This window comes from Oreochromis aureus, linkage group 1 (genome assembly GCF_013358895.1).
Source record: "Oreochromis aureus strain Israel breed Guangdong linkage group 1, ZZ_aureus, whole genome shotgun sequence".
In the NCBI taxonomy this organism is placed as follows: Eukaryota; Metazoa; Chordata; class Actinopteri; order Cichliformes; family Cichlidae; genus Oreochromis; species Oreochromis aureus.
The window spans coordinates 3,918,321-3,933,657 of NC_052942.1; the positions used below are offsets into that span (position 1 = coordinate 3,918,321).

Sequence of the window (15,337 nt, forward strand, 5' to 3'; positions counted from 1 at the left end):
AACGGTTGTATAGGGATCGAATGGCCCGTAGCAATGGGCCAGACACCCCATACTCCCGCAACACCTCCCACAGGACACCCCGAGGGACACGGTCGAATGCCTTCTCCAAGTCCACAAAACACATGTAGACTGGTTGGGCAAACTCCCATGCACCCTCAAGTATCCTCGAGAGGATAAAGAGCTGGTCCAGTGTTCAGAGCTGGTCCAGTGTTCAGAGCTGGTCCAGTGTTCAGAGCTGGTCCAGTGTTCAGAGCTGGTCCAGTGTTCGAGTTCAGTGTCCAGTGTTGAGTTCAATCAACACAACTTTTTCATATTCAATAAACCTGTGCATTCTGTGTTCATAAAACGCGATTGAAACATGTTTAGATGAAGTAAGTTGAGCTCTTGGAATATTTTAATCCTTCACAATTTTGTCATTTTATTTCAACACTATTCAATAACTTTTACTCCAATACTATTTGGTCACTTAAATACTACATGTTCTCTTCATATTATATAATGTTCAACAAAGTCTAGATCCTGGTTACCATAAAAATTGAATGGATGTACAACAACTACCATCCTCCTATCTTTATCCTGGTTGCAGGAGGGCTGGAAAATAACCCTGAAGTGATAGGCAGGGTACACCCTGGACAACTCATAAGTCTATCACAAACAACCATTTGCACTTACATTGACAGGTAATTTAGAATCACCAGTTAACCTAACTCTGACAACTGCATGGCTTTTAACTGTGGGAAGAAACCAGAATACCCAGAGAGAAACCAGTGCAAACTAGCCAGACTGTGGATTTGAACCCAGGATCTTCTTACTGTGAAGCAACAGCACTAACCACAATGCCAACAATCCAGACTTAACAAAAGTAGGAAAGCTATGATTTCAAGGCTTGATGCAGAATTTTTTTGTACGTTTTTGTCCTTGACAGGTTAAACCACAATAAATAGCAATAGCATACACGTGGTGTGTGTGTAATTGTCTGCCTCTTATAACTCCAGTGATTTTCCTGCAGTTTGACATCTCGTGCGATCTTGTGAATTTCATGAGTTCAGCAACTAACCACTCTTACTAGATTGTACCATGTCATCTCAACAAGAACAAGTTGTTGGATTTCATACAGATCCTTCATGATTTAATTACGTTTATAGAAACATGATATTATTGTGTTTAAATTACAAGTTAGACTTTTTTAATGTAACAACCACCCAATTTGCTCGATTTGACTGAGATGGATGCCTTCCTGAAACCACGATCCAAAGCCTACGGGACTGAAAGTTATTGACTTACTTCACTTGAACATGATATGAACAATTTAATCTAGCCTCTCTGCATATCATGTAGTTTCTACACTATATAGTTACACTTAACTTTAAAGCATGAGGCAATTGTGTTAAATACACGCAAGATGCTTACGTAAATCCAAGAGCTGGCCAATCCCTTTTTTTCAGTGCAGAGGATGAACTGAGGATCTGCACCAAGGTCCTGAACTGTAAATATTGTAAAGGTACCTTAGTGGAGTCCAAGAATAAAAATAATGAGCAATCAACTTTATAGTTGATCAGCAATTAACTAATAAGTTACAGCAATGATTGATTATAACTATATATTTGTTATTATGTCTTGATGCATTCTCAATCATCCAGGAAAGTAAATCTCCAAAAGTTGAATCTGTTCATCTGGACGTAGCGTTTTGTGGGAGAAACGTTTCGTCACTCATCCAAGTGAATTTGTTATTATATTATAGTAGTAATAAAACAAATGAATTAGAATTTTGAACATCTGTCAAATTAAGAACTTTTCAAAAATTATTCATCAGCAGAAAGGTGGTATATGTTTGGTCTTAGTATTCAAATCTCTTTGTTACTGTCACTTTAAGCAGTCAGTGCAGACTGTGACTGGCCAGCTGAGTGAGTGAGTTTCAGCCTGTACTGCTGTAGTGTTGAGCCAGAGCAGCAGATAGCTCTAGCACAGGTGCTCAAGTAGAGCTCTCACCCTGACCTACACAAGCACAGATTATTCACACACAATCGTGCACATTCTCTGAGTAGATACAGCATGAGTACAGTGTCTGAGTCTCTAGATGGGAGCAGCAGGTCTCTGTCTGCAGCCAGGAGACACAAGAGTATCAGGAAAACCTCCAGGAGGATTTATTCTGCCTACCAGGACCACCAGGAGGGGTGAGTCTACTCTCTGTTCTTTCTCCACTCTTACTACTATCAGCACTTGTGGAACTCCTTGCTGCTTGCATCTGTCTGTCTGTCTGTTTATAGCTGCTCTTTCAGAGCTTCAAATTTCCAATTAGTTGCAAAATTTCACATTTTTAAATGAAATCAAAGAGGGAAAACTGCAAAGATTTTTATGTGTGCTGTGTTGTTACATTCCTCTACAAATACATTTGTTTTGCTTGGCTCATTAATTAATATTATTAAAGAGTCTGACTCCTGGAAAGCAAACACAAAGAGATACGTAGAGCATACAGATGAGTTTTTATTTGATGTTTTATTATCAAGAAATGTACTGCACGAATGATATATGGAAAAAATACCATCATTTGACATCACTTATTGATTGTAATGCATATTTGCATAATAGCTTGGTGACAGTGAATATTGTTTGTGTATAGAAATGGTTGCATCGAGCTGTTCATCTGTAATGGGGAGATATTCAATTATGACTTTTGCATTCCATATTTCAGCTAAAATAATTTATGTTACTCATTTATTATCATAAGTGTTTACACACAGAACAATTAGATTCACTCTTTTTAGAGATACATCAAAGAGCTGTCTTCTTCAATGCTTTCTTATTAACAGTGAACTACAAATTAACTACAGCAATTAACAACATAGCAAATGCATTTGTTATAATGGGCTACTTAATGGTAGAAAACCACTGGAGGTACATTATTTGTATGCTGTAAGAACGGCATCTGATAATCACATTGGTCATTGTTTTTGTCACATAGTTTTCTGCATGTAAAATCCCTCCTTTGTGGAAAATCACAACACTGCTTCTGCATTCACCATCGACAAGGGTGTTTTTTTGTTTAGGGAAAAAATTCATAAAAGCAACAGAATAATTTACTTGCATGCTACTTCACAGTTTCAGTTTAATTCATTAAGCACATTAAAATAAGTTTAGAGATCCCAACATGCAGAAAACATAAACATAAATACAAGAATACCAGTGACAACCAAGACTTAGAGCTGCTAATTCTCATTCCCGCTGCTTCACACTTGGCTGCGTATGGCTCAAAGGAACCAAACATATTCATCAAGCTTTTAATAAATGGAATACGGTTTCCCACAAAGGACAGGCAGAAGCAAAAAGAGATGGGAGCAATGGCTAAAAGAAATATTTCAAAATATGAAATCAGCAATTTCTTAAATATCAGCAGTCCATGATAGAGGCAAGATTTTAACCCAATCAACTGAACTTAGAAATACCTACATGGGCAAAAGAATGATTCATAATTGAAAAACGGGATTGTCCATCGCTCAGATCAAAATTTCAGTTCACCTGCACATCCATTAGTGGGTTTGTGTGTCTTTGTGCATTATGTCATTATGTGTATGTGTCTCTGTCTGTGGCCAGTATGTCTGGCCAGAGGCCTGGCCCCTATGGGACATGTTTGTTGAGGATGAGGGCGCTTGCCCCACCCTACTGCTCCCTGCTGGTTGTGGCAGCCTCACCAGTGATGTAGTCTACTTGGTGTTTCATGATGATTTGACATGGCTGCTGACCCGGTCCCCTGGGGATTGTGGTCTGGGGTGGCTCGGGCCTCTTCTGTGTGGGCTGGAGAGGGGGGTGTTTACCAGGTGGTTCTTGGTTTCCTTGGGCCAAAAATCACCATTTGTGATTGTATGGGGTTCATTAGTTCTTATTGAATTGGCAGCTTGCATATCTTGAAAACCACCATCAGTGCTGAAAAGTACAGTTGTGGCTGGAAACCTTGAGTGTGACACAAATATTGTGTTTTATCAAATTTGCTACTCCACATCTGCAGTTCACCCTGACATGCTGCCAATCAACTTTTAAGCCACATCCTGTCCGATAGCAACCCATTCTTGGATAATTAATGTGTGGAGTTTGTCAGAATTAGTGGGATTTTCTCTGTCTGCCTGCTTCTTGAGGATTGAGCACACGTTCTCAGTGGTCTGGGGAGTTTCTTAAACAACTTAGCTATAACTTTTGTTCAGCAGCTAAAATTCTGTTTGAAACAAGAATGGGACAACATTCCTCTCCCAAAAGTCCAGCAAGTGGTCTCATGAGTTCCCAGGTGTTTAGGGAATGTTGTTAAAAAAAGAGCAAATACTACACAATTGTAAATGTGTACCTGTCACAACTTTCTTTTATATGTTACATTTTCTCCATTTAAAAATGTTGTCAGTTTCAAATTATTGCATTTTGCTTTTATTCACATTTTACACAGCTTCCCAACATTTTTGGAACTGGGGTTGTATAAAGTGAGCCTGACTGGAAATATAGGTTAATATGACACATCAAATGAAAAATATTATCTCAAAGTAGAGACACTGCAGACATGTTTTTTTCACACTGAAACCATTTAGATCCATTCTTTGTAACAGAGTAACACAGAACCATATTTCCCTTTGCCCATGTGTCCTATTCTGTAGCTCCTCAGATGAAGAAGACAAAGTAGATGAGAGGGTGGACAGCAATGATCCAGAGGAGATGTTCCAAAACATTCAGTACCAGAAGGAGATCATCGCCAATATTCGGACTAGGCCCTGGCCAATGAGGCGCAAACTCAAAGTCCTAAAGTAACCATCATTTTGATTGTGATCTCTGTGTAGACTGGTACTCTGTTGCTTTATTCTCTGTGTACTGTGTATATGGTCTTTCAGCTGTATGTTCCTAGATATATGCTCATACTGCAGACATATCAATAATGAAATATTATTTTATCTGTCACAAATATGCATGTATTCATACATATGCATGGTATGAAGAGGACTGCATTACATTTAAAAGTGTTTCTGATATTACATACAACAGTGGTGTCCTATGACTTTTACATAATGGCAAGCAGAGATGACCACCTCGCGTTATCATACGCACACAAACAACACCATTTATTTCAGAAAAATTAAGCCAAAATTCAGAAGCAGCGTGTAAAAAACTAAGTACACCCCAACTGCTTCTATAGGATAACTAGCACTGTTTAGTAAGTAAGATAAACATTTATGCTGCCTATCTGCACACTACATGGACATCTTCACATTTCTGGCCTCCTTCCTGGCTGAAGAATTGTAAAATATTATTTCTTCTGTAGTGAAATTGATATCTGCTATATTGCAAAAATTATTTACTAGCAGACAACGACAAGCTGTGGAGGAATTTTTCAAACCATTTCTTAATAAAAAGAAGCAATAAAACATAATTAAAACACCTCACCACAAATAAAACTGTATTATTGGAAAATTGTGCATAAAAATATAAAAACCTAAAATGCACCTTTCTATATGGAGATTTCTGTCATAAGCTGGGATAAGGATAGACCCGCACAGGTTTATTTACAAGTTGAAAATAAATGGCACTGTTGGTGATATGGTGAGGTTTTGCAGGTGGTCCATGGGCACACACTCACAGTCTCTAAGTTTTTACTGGTTCCAGACACAGGGAGAGGTCTGCACAGAAACAATGATTATTCCAGGGTAAGATGAACAGGCGGACAGAACAGACTGAGGCCAAGCACGTCACCAGGCTGATCCAACAATCTAGAGGTAGAGCAGGTCATCTACTGATCGGAAGCTTGGTGGTTGGATCCCTGGCTGATCCAGTCTCCATTCCAAATATCCTTGGGCAAGATACTAATTCCAAGCTCTCTCTGATGCATCCATTGGAGTATGAATGTGTGTAATTGGTAGATAAAAAGCACTTAATCATTGAAGAATACGCTTGTATGAATGGGTGAATGAGGCATGTATAAAACGGCTTGAGTGCTCCGGGAGAGTGGAAAAGTGCTATATAAGAATCATTTCATTTAACTCTGGGTACTCTAGCTTTGCAATATAATTGTTATTTGTAATTTTAAATTGGCCATTAACTTGCAGTAGATGAAGTGTATAAAATCAGTCAATATCAGTAGATGTATAATTGAAATCTGATTTGTTGTATAGCACTTTTTGTTTGGTTACTCTTACTAGAAAAGCACTACACCATATTGTCAAAAACATTCACTCATCTATCTTCACATGCATATGAACGTGAGTGACATCCTATTCTTAATCCATAGAGTTTAAAATGATGTTGCCTTTACAGCTATAACAACTTGAACTCTTCTGGGAAGGCTTTCCACAAGGTTCAGGAGTGTGTTTGTGTGAACTCTGACCATTCTTTCAGAAGCATATTAGTGAGGTGAGACACCGATGTTGGACAAGGCTTGGCTCACAGCAGAGTCCAGTCTCTGGACCTTGCTTTGTGCACTGGTGTGCAATCATTTTGGAACTGGAAGGCGCCATCCCCAAGCTATTCCCACGAGGTTGAGAGCATGAAATTGTCCAAAAAAGAGGCATGACACGTCTCCACTCCTCTGGAGTCCAATGCATCCATTGCTTTGCACTCCTAGTTGGTGATCTAAGGCTTGGATGTAGCGGGCATGGAAACCCATTCCACGAGGCTCTCTGCATACTATTCTTGAGCTAATCTGAAGGCCATGAAGTTTGGATGTCTGTAACGTTTGACTCTGCAGAAAGTTGGCAACCTCTGTGCACTATGCATCTCAGCATGTGTTGACCCCACTCTGTGATTTATATACCCCACCACTTTGTGGCTGAGTTGCTATCATTCCCAATCATTCCCACTTTGTTTTAATACCCAGCAAAGACATCACAAGTGGACTTGTTGCACAGGTGGCATCCTATCACGGTGCCATATTGGAATTCAGTGAGCTCCTGAGAGTGAATCATTCTTTCACAGAAGCAGTAGAGGCAGCCTAGGTGCTTGATTTTAAAAAGATGGATTGGAACACTTGAAGTCACTTTGATGTGTGTGTGAATACTTTTGGTAATATAGTGCATATTAAAGCAAGCAAATTATACAAAAGCATTCTAGAGTCAAATATGAGGGCATCCGTTGAACAGCAAAGCTAGGCCAAAATTGTGTAATGGTGCACTTGGGACAATGATCCCAAGCACACCAGCAAATCTGCTACAGAACTGTCAAAGTTTCAGAGGACTCAGATGCAGCTGAGAAAGGTTCTACATGGCTTAATGAACAATTTCAGGAATGACTCCAGCAAAAAAGTTTACTACAATTCTTTCACGAGTCAGGATATCAGTTTTTCCACAGGGCCAGCTTTGCAATGCCAAAGCCTCTAGAACAGCTTGCAACTGAGTGTGTGTGAGAGACTAGGCCAGACAGGTAAGTACTCAAGCAGACACAGCAGCTAGGTTTTGACACAGAGTAGGGCAACAATGTGGTGACAAGTGGAGAGGAAAGTACTGCCAGTGACAGGAAACAGGTGCGCTTGTTTTAAGCTGCCTGAAACAAGTTAAGTATATATACACACACACACAGTGTGATAAACAGTGTGATAAAAAGGGACACATTTAATTTTACCTTCACCAATTATATCTTTTTGCATAAGGAAATAGAAATGTTTTGATAGTATCAACAAATAGTACAGACTGACTGAATCCAAGGAGACTATTAGTCAGAGAACAAGCTGAGCCACAGAGAGACAGAGGGAGTAGACAGAGAGCTCTGAGATGTGCTGAGTGTGTGCCATGAATAACAGGTTTTATATGGGCAGTTTGCTATTACCGCAGAGGTTTTATTACCATCATCAGGGATGGGATGCTAGTGTGCAGTTTTAAACTCAGGGTGAATGTAATTATTTCCACTGCAACAACAATTTATTTCACACCACAAATTTGTGATTTTTACCCACATTTCCAGACACGAGTTATTCTTCAGATTTGGACTCTCTGCCCTGTAAATGAACATGTATTTATTGTAAAGGCAGAGTTTCTTTTTTGAGTCTTGAAAGTCCGTGAATTATTATACAATTCACACACTTTCAGTACTCAGTGGCTTCCTAGTTGTTCCTTGTGCCATAACAAAACAGGTTTGATTAGTTGAATCAGAGAAATAATATTTATATACTGAAAATCTTTGTGATGTAAGTATGTTGGGGCTACTTCAAGAACATTTAATTAAGATTTAATTTAATTTTGAGTTATGCTCACTTGATTATTAATTACTTGATTACACTTGATTATTTGTACTGAGTAAGTATTCACAAAATTTTCATTTGTAAAAATGCAAGTAACTGAATGGAAAGATCTTTTTCTGTTTAAATAAATAAATGTACTTGGTGGACTTTATCTGTGTGATTCCCAGGCAGGCCAGAGAGATTGTTCTGAGATATGAGGGCCGACTAACCAGAACCCGAGGTTACCAGACCGCAGGAGCTGATGTACGTCCACCAGCCTTTCATCCACTGACTTTTTTCTTCTTCTTTTGCAGTAACAATCTAATCCTGCTGGACTGGAGATTGGAAAGACAGATTGCTTAATGTATTTATAGTGCATTATAGATCTTGTCCACAACAGGACAAAGTGCTATTTCAGGGCAGTTTTATTTCTCTGCACTGCAGTGGCCTGATGATTACAGCCAAAACAGTAAATTGTGTTGGATTTCTTGTATAAAGGCTGCTGAGTTTTGATCTTTCAAGGCTCTTCTCCTATGTGGGCTGAACACACACGTATAACTCTTTGTTCGTATTTGCAAAAAGATTAAGTCAGACAGTGAGAAAGACAGTTGTGCTGCAAAAATCCATGCAGCAGCACAAGTGAATTTATAGCCCGTGTTATGGCGCAGTTAATTCAATGTTTGGGCTCCTTCCCACCCATTAGAATAAATTGACTTTCAGTGAGCAGTCTGATGATCAGGTATCAGTTCTACAGTTTGGCTCATGGTTAACTGAAAATCAGAATCAATGGCCCAGCTGACTTTCTCTTGATTAACAATCAACAGCTTAGTTGCGTTTCTTATCTTTCAGCACTGTATAAATGATACAGCCACGCTGTTTCAGATCCCAGGTGTCTGCTACTTTATTAAATGCTGAAAATTAGACAGTTCATCAACAACACACAATAAATAAAAAAATGTCATTGCTGTTATAGTTTTAGAGTTTACTTTACTAAGAGCTTTTCGTCACAGAAGCAATGGTAGAAGTAGTTTTTTGTTAAACCTCTGTCAGTGTTTCTCAGGTTGATTCTCTCCTGCAGCTGCTGAAGAAACTTTCCCGTTTGCTTTACAACATTGTGGTGCTGTTCATTCCTTGGGAAGTCAGGATCAAGAAAATTGAAAGTGAGTTATCTGTTTTCTTTGTTCCCTGCATTTTCATGAAAACGTATTTCCTACATCTGCTGGCTAAAAAGAAAAAAACAAAGGAGAAGGGTGTGTGTGTTTGGGGCAGGAAGAAATCACTCAAGATGTTCAACAGGACAGAAAATGGGAAATTTGCTAGGAATAAATTGGAAAATAGCGTTTTTTTTTGTCAAGGAAATTCATTGCTTTCCGCATCATCTTTGCTGTGTAATGTTCAAACATTAGATGACCTTATTCAATGATACTTTTCAACTGGATTTAGCATATTTATTTAGCAATTTAGCAATACTTGTGATTTTAGCTCAGAATCAACACATTACCATAAGCATATGGACTTTGAAGAGATGTTGTTGTGAACTGGAGCTATTCGAGAGAAAATAACACACTGGTTTAGATGCATATCAAGAACTACGGCACAACAGATCCAAGGATACGGCTGGTTACATGTTTAAGCTATTCAAATTCGTGGTACAGCAGAACACAATCCAACAGATTATTAAAGAATCAATAGTGTGGAGCTTCAAAGAGAGCAGCATTTTTGGTGACAGCAGTACAGTACTAAAGATACAAATGCTATTTGGCACATGCACTCTTATGATAAATTAAAGCCTTATGGATGCATTGATGAGCCCAGTCATTTTATTGTATGGATGAAGGCATCGACATAAATAACAATCCAAGGGTTGTTGGTGACTGTTATATCCAAAGTGTTATATGCTTGGATGGTTGTCTAGAGAGGGGTCATGTGATGGCATTAGGCCACCATAATAAGCCGGCCCAGTGCAACTGCCTAATTTGACATATTTTTCTCATAAACTTTCCACTTTAATGCCGAAGATTTTTATTTTTTTGTCATTAATGTTGCAAATTGTGTTTGCTTCAAGGAATCATGAATGTGAAAAGTTTATTCAGTGAGCTGTGTTTGTGACCTGGAGTCCTGACTCAGTTGTCTAATTAAAAGTAACTGCGGTGACTATAATTTTCCAGACAAAGTCTATATAATACAAAGCAAACATTTATATTTATATTTTTTCAAATTTTTAGTCACATGATTCCAAAACTGGTACAGATATTCTTTGAACATTGAATATCAAATGTTTATAATAGTGTTTAGAAATGTTAAAGGTAAGTCTGCCATGACATCTGGTGCATTACTAAAACCTTTTCTGTGTGCACATTTTGTTAAATGTTTGTTAGAACTTCACCAAAGTATTTGACAGCATAAGCAAAAATCTTGGAACAATTATTTTTTCATATCAGAATTTATTACCAATATGTTAACAGTGTGACACACTCAATTTTGGTGATATAACTGTATCAGCTTGTGAGAAGTGATGTTCAAAACTATGTCATTGCACTGGTATCCATGAATATTAAGTTAGATTAGGCTTTGACAGAAACCACCAAGCTTTTTGATCAAACAGCACCATCAAAGTGTATTACTGTCAGTGGTGTACATCTACAGCAGTGTTTGTGTGTGAACTGTGTGCAACATATTAGTCAGTCTTATTTTGATGTTTCCTCTGACTTGCTGAGGTCACTTTGGGTCAGGCGTGGCCTCCTACTTTATCTTCCTCCGCTGGTTGTTTGGGATCAACATTGTTCTCACCATCATGACTGGAGCCTTCATTGTCCTACCAGAGGTCAGCAAATCTCTGATACCAAATATGGATGGATGGATGGATGGATGGATGGATGGATGGATGGATGGATGGATGGATGGATGGACGATTTCTTTCTAGTTTCTTTAGGTGGTAATCCAGCTGCAAAATTACATAGGCACTTGACAACCTTGCTGTTATACAGGAATATGATCAGAATACAATCAGTTAGCAGCAGCTACGTCCCCTGTTGGACAGAGAGATATCATAGATGAATTGCACTCATTGGCACCAAATGATTCAGACTGATTGCAAAATTTAAAATTTTGCCATGAACAAAAATTTGTTAAATAAATTTTAAGCTTCACCCTCAATTTGTGTAAATATAATAATACAGTCAGTCAAATTATTCATATCATATATTCAAATCATACACATAGTTTCCTGGAAACTAGTCTGTAGAATCACGTGGCTAAGTGTGCAGTATATGACTCTTAGAGATACCTATGATAGCAGTTTTCTCTTCATAAATGCATGTTAACTCCTATTTCTCGTACAGTGCAGTGAAAATGTTGAGTTAACTGGCAATGAGTCTTTCACATCATGGTTGAATAATTTTGCTCCACTCTTCTTTACAGATGTCAGTTTTATTTCAGTTAAGATAAAGCACATAGTTAGGGCTGGATCGACTGTCATCTGTCAGATGATCTGGGGTCTTTGACCCTGCACTTTGAATTTAACATTTTATTTTTCTTCATTATTATATTCTCTGCATAATCCTTTCTTTATTCTTGTTTGGATTTTCATATTCTAGCCTTAATTTCTGTTTTTTTGGTTTTCCATGATATTTTCAGGTTGTATTTTGTTTTCATAGTTGGATGTTTTCTCCCCATCTGTGTTCTCCATGTCAAGTTTGCATTCTTGTGTCCGGTGTTTAGTTACGTCCTGTTTTAATTTGTTAACATGCTAATGTTGTGTGCATTGTGTTTAGTTTTGCTTGCCCTTGTCTCTTTAGCTAGATTTGATCTTTTATCCACCTGTGTCTTGTCTTCCCCAGCTTCCTCCCCTCTCCCTAATTACCTTGTGTGTATTTAAGCTCTTAGTTTTCCTCAGGTATTTGTTGTACTGTACTGTTTGTCCCTTTGGATAATATTTTCTTGCAGAAATCTCTCAGCACATCTCCTGCCCTTTAAATTTAAATGTTAAATATCTTAAATAATTAAAACCTACACAAATGGTCAATGATGAGTTTAGTATTTAATTTTTACCCCAGTAAATATATTGTTGAGTTGTCCTTTAGTACAGATTATAGAATATTTGCAAGGCAAGGCACGGACAGTAATAGTGGGATAGGGCACCTGGATATATATCTAACACTGACATGCAGACACAAGCAATTTTCACAGACATAACTTATAATGTCATTCCCGCTGCATATCTTGAGCCTCCATTTTTCTTCTTTCTCACTTCATGGTTTGTTGGAATTACCATTCTGCTGTTCCCATTTGCACGTCTCACCTTTATCTCACCTTGCTTAGTGAGTAATATAATTCACCATCAAACATTATAGGTTCTCGTTTTCACGTTCCTGTATTGTACTGTATGGTAGTTTGAGCTCTGCTTGCCAAATATCCTTGGGCAAGACACTAAACCCACTTTGCTCTCTGATGCATCCATTGGAGCATGAATGCATGTTAATGTTAGATAGAAATCAATAGCATAGAAAGAGTACAGAAAAAAAGTATTTGGGTGAATGAGGCAAGTTTGAGATAGAGTATTAAAGAACCAGTCCATTTACCAATTATTCAACAAGGTTTGAATGTAGGGTCAGTCCACCTGAATTATCATTGTCTTTTTTTAATAACACACTCTCAAAAACATTTACAGTGCTCCTCAGTTGTATTTGTTCAATGCTCTGCACACAGTGGAACACAGGCTTGTTTGAGCCTATGCTGAAGTTGTAGGTTTGCTCAGTCATAAAGAAATTAACATCCTCCAAAAAATTAAACAAACATTTAATTTTAAGGGAGAGATCTCAACCAAAAAACACCCAGAAAAAAACATTTTGGTTAAAAGTTAGAAATTGACTTGCATGGCCAACTGAAATAAGTATTTGGTCCCCAGGGAAAACACGGTGGAGAAACCCTCGTTGGTAACAATGTTTCTACCTCCGTAGTGTGCTTCAAATTGTGTTCTTTGTTACGACAGTTCCAACTACCTTTAAATCATTAACATGCTCGTCCTGATTGTTGTTTTATAATAATCACACCAACAGTTGGTGTGATTATTTGAAATTAATAATACTCACAAAGCTTCTTGGTGATGATCTTTTAGCTCATCTCAAATGGCAGGTCTACACTCCTGTCCCTGACATGCGTTGACATTGCTAGGCCATTTGTATTGTTAACACCCACACCCCAACCTTAACCCTCATCACTTGGACCACTCACACACAGAGTCTACTCAGACCAAGTCCTTGCACTACTTTCAAGAACTTTGCAACCTGTTCTTCTATTGTGTGCCTTACTCTTGGTTTGTATTTATTTCTCATGTCTATTTATTCCTGCTGTCTTACTATTTATGTTTCATACCTGCACAGTTGTTGTGGAGCACCCACAGTTAGGTTGTACATGTACAATGGCAATAAAGGGTTATTATATTCTATTAAATTATCTTGTTATGCAGATAGATGGATGGAGGGATGGAAGCGTTATCAAAAAATCCAATAGTAACACCAAGTTTTTTTATTTTAAAAATTACAACAAAGTTTCTGTAACCTTGCACTGATCTTTACCTAACACTAACGCTGCCATGTTTGTGACTAAACCTAGCAAAACCGTAACCAGGAGGCATGGACTAAAAATCAAGCATAATGTTACAAAGTCCAGCAGCAAATCAGTAGGTGATCTTAATATCAGCTCAGCTCAGCTGTCAACTAAACTGATGTCCTTGTACAAATCGCACAAGTCTTGCTATTGCTCTCTGGCTCTGGATGAAGGACGGGGAAGTCCCAGAAGAGTCATACCACCAAATAGATATGGTCACCTATCTTACAGATAAAAATATCAGTCTTCTTTTGCCTGTAGATAACGACTGAAATGCATTTTATTTATTACAACTACAGTGCACTGAACTACTGTTTGTGTGCACTAGCTGCTGGCTGGAGCACCATTTGGAACAACAAGAAGTAAAACTATTCCCAAGGAACACCTGGCTTCAGCCCAGGACCTGGACACCATCTGGTCTCTTGGGGCAAGCTTCTTTCTTTTTACTGTTCTATCAATAGCACATTACTTACAGATAGACTAGAACATTATTTAAACATTATTTTCTCTTTGTGTGTATTGCCATGTGTGTTTGTGAACATGTTTTGTCTTTGATTCTTCACAGGGCTACCTCCAGTACTCTGTGTTATTCTATGGTTACTATGGCAGGGTGAGGAAGATCGGCAGTGCAGGGTACCGATTACCCCTTGCCTACTTCCTGGTTGGAATGGCTGTCTTTGCCTACAGTTTCATCATTCTGTTGCGAAAGTAATCATTATGCTCTTTAAAACTTATACTGACGCTATAATTATCTGATGGGTTAGCAATGTGATGCCTTAGAATGATTTCAAGTTTGTTGAAATTTGAGGAAAAACTGGGAAAAAAGAGTTAAAAGTTAATCTAATCTTTACTTATCCCTATAGAATCTATAACATTTCACAATAACATGGTCAGAGTAATGTTTAGCATAATTTCCATCATTCTCAACATTCAATAATCAGCAACTTGAAAAACATAATGTCAGGACCCAATGTTTGCCAGCATAACATCACACAAGGCATCACATTGCCTCCTACTGGTTCTCTTCTCCCTATTGCTGTTAATGCTTCACTGATGGTGAAGGGCTGTTATTATTAAAATGCTAACATGATGTGCAAAATATATTGTCTGATAATATTCCCTGAAAAATAATATTTCTGCAGAATGGCAAAGAATTCACGCCTGAGCCTGGCTAGTGCTTCTGATGAAAGCTTCACTTTCTGCTGGAGAATATTCTGTGCCTGGGATTACCTGATAGGAAACCCAGAGGCTGCAGAGAGCAAAGGAGCTGCCATTGTTAACAACATCAGGGTCAGGGAAGAATGTAACATGAACTGTGCAATTAATAATTTTTTTAAGAAAAAGATATTTAAATTATGACCTAAGCACATGTGACTATCAATATTTTTCTGCACAGGAAGCCATTGTCGAGGAGCAAGAAAAGAAGAAGGATACCAGTCTGTAAGTGCTTATTTGTGAGTGTTGTTTTGTATGTTTTCTGTTTGTCCAGCTTCCTCCAGCTCAGTCTATTGAAGCTATAGGTGAGTGACTGTTTATTTACTACCCCAAAAAGTT

General features: G+C 38.1%; 1 protein-coding gene across 1 annotated transcript in view; it reads left to right on the top strand.

The window, feature by feature from the left end:
• The first annotated feature begins 1,963 nt into the window (after positions 1–1,963).
• The window catches only part of LOC116334299 (transmembrane channel-like protein 3), a 34,055-nt gene continuing 20,681 nt past the window's right edge, over positions 1,964–15,337 (top strand). The window contains exons 1-9 of the mRNA XM_039612223.1: positions 1,964–2,174; positions 4,635–4,781; positions 8,365–8,440; positions 9,255–9,336; positions 10,894–11,000; positions 14,112–14,210; positions 14,349–14,491; positions 14,926–15,073; positions 15,180–15,223. Of these exons, the coding sequence (XP_039468157.1) occupies positions 2,053–2,174; positions 4,635–4,781; positions 8,365–8,440; positions 9,255–9,336; positions 10,894–11,000; positions 14,112–14,210; positions 14,349–14,491; positions 14,926–15,073; positions 15,180–15,223 (968 nt within the window). The 5' untranslated portion in view covers positions 1,964–2,052. The remainder of the gene's footprint in view (positions 2,175–4,634; positions 4,782–8,364; positions 8,441–9,254; positions 9,337–10,893; positions 11,001–14,111; positions 14,211–14,348; positions 14,492–14,925; positions 15,074–15,179; positions 15,224–15,337) is intronic.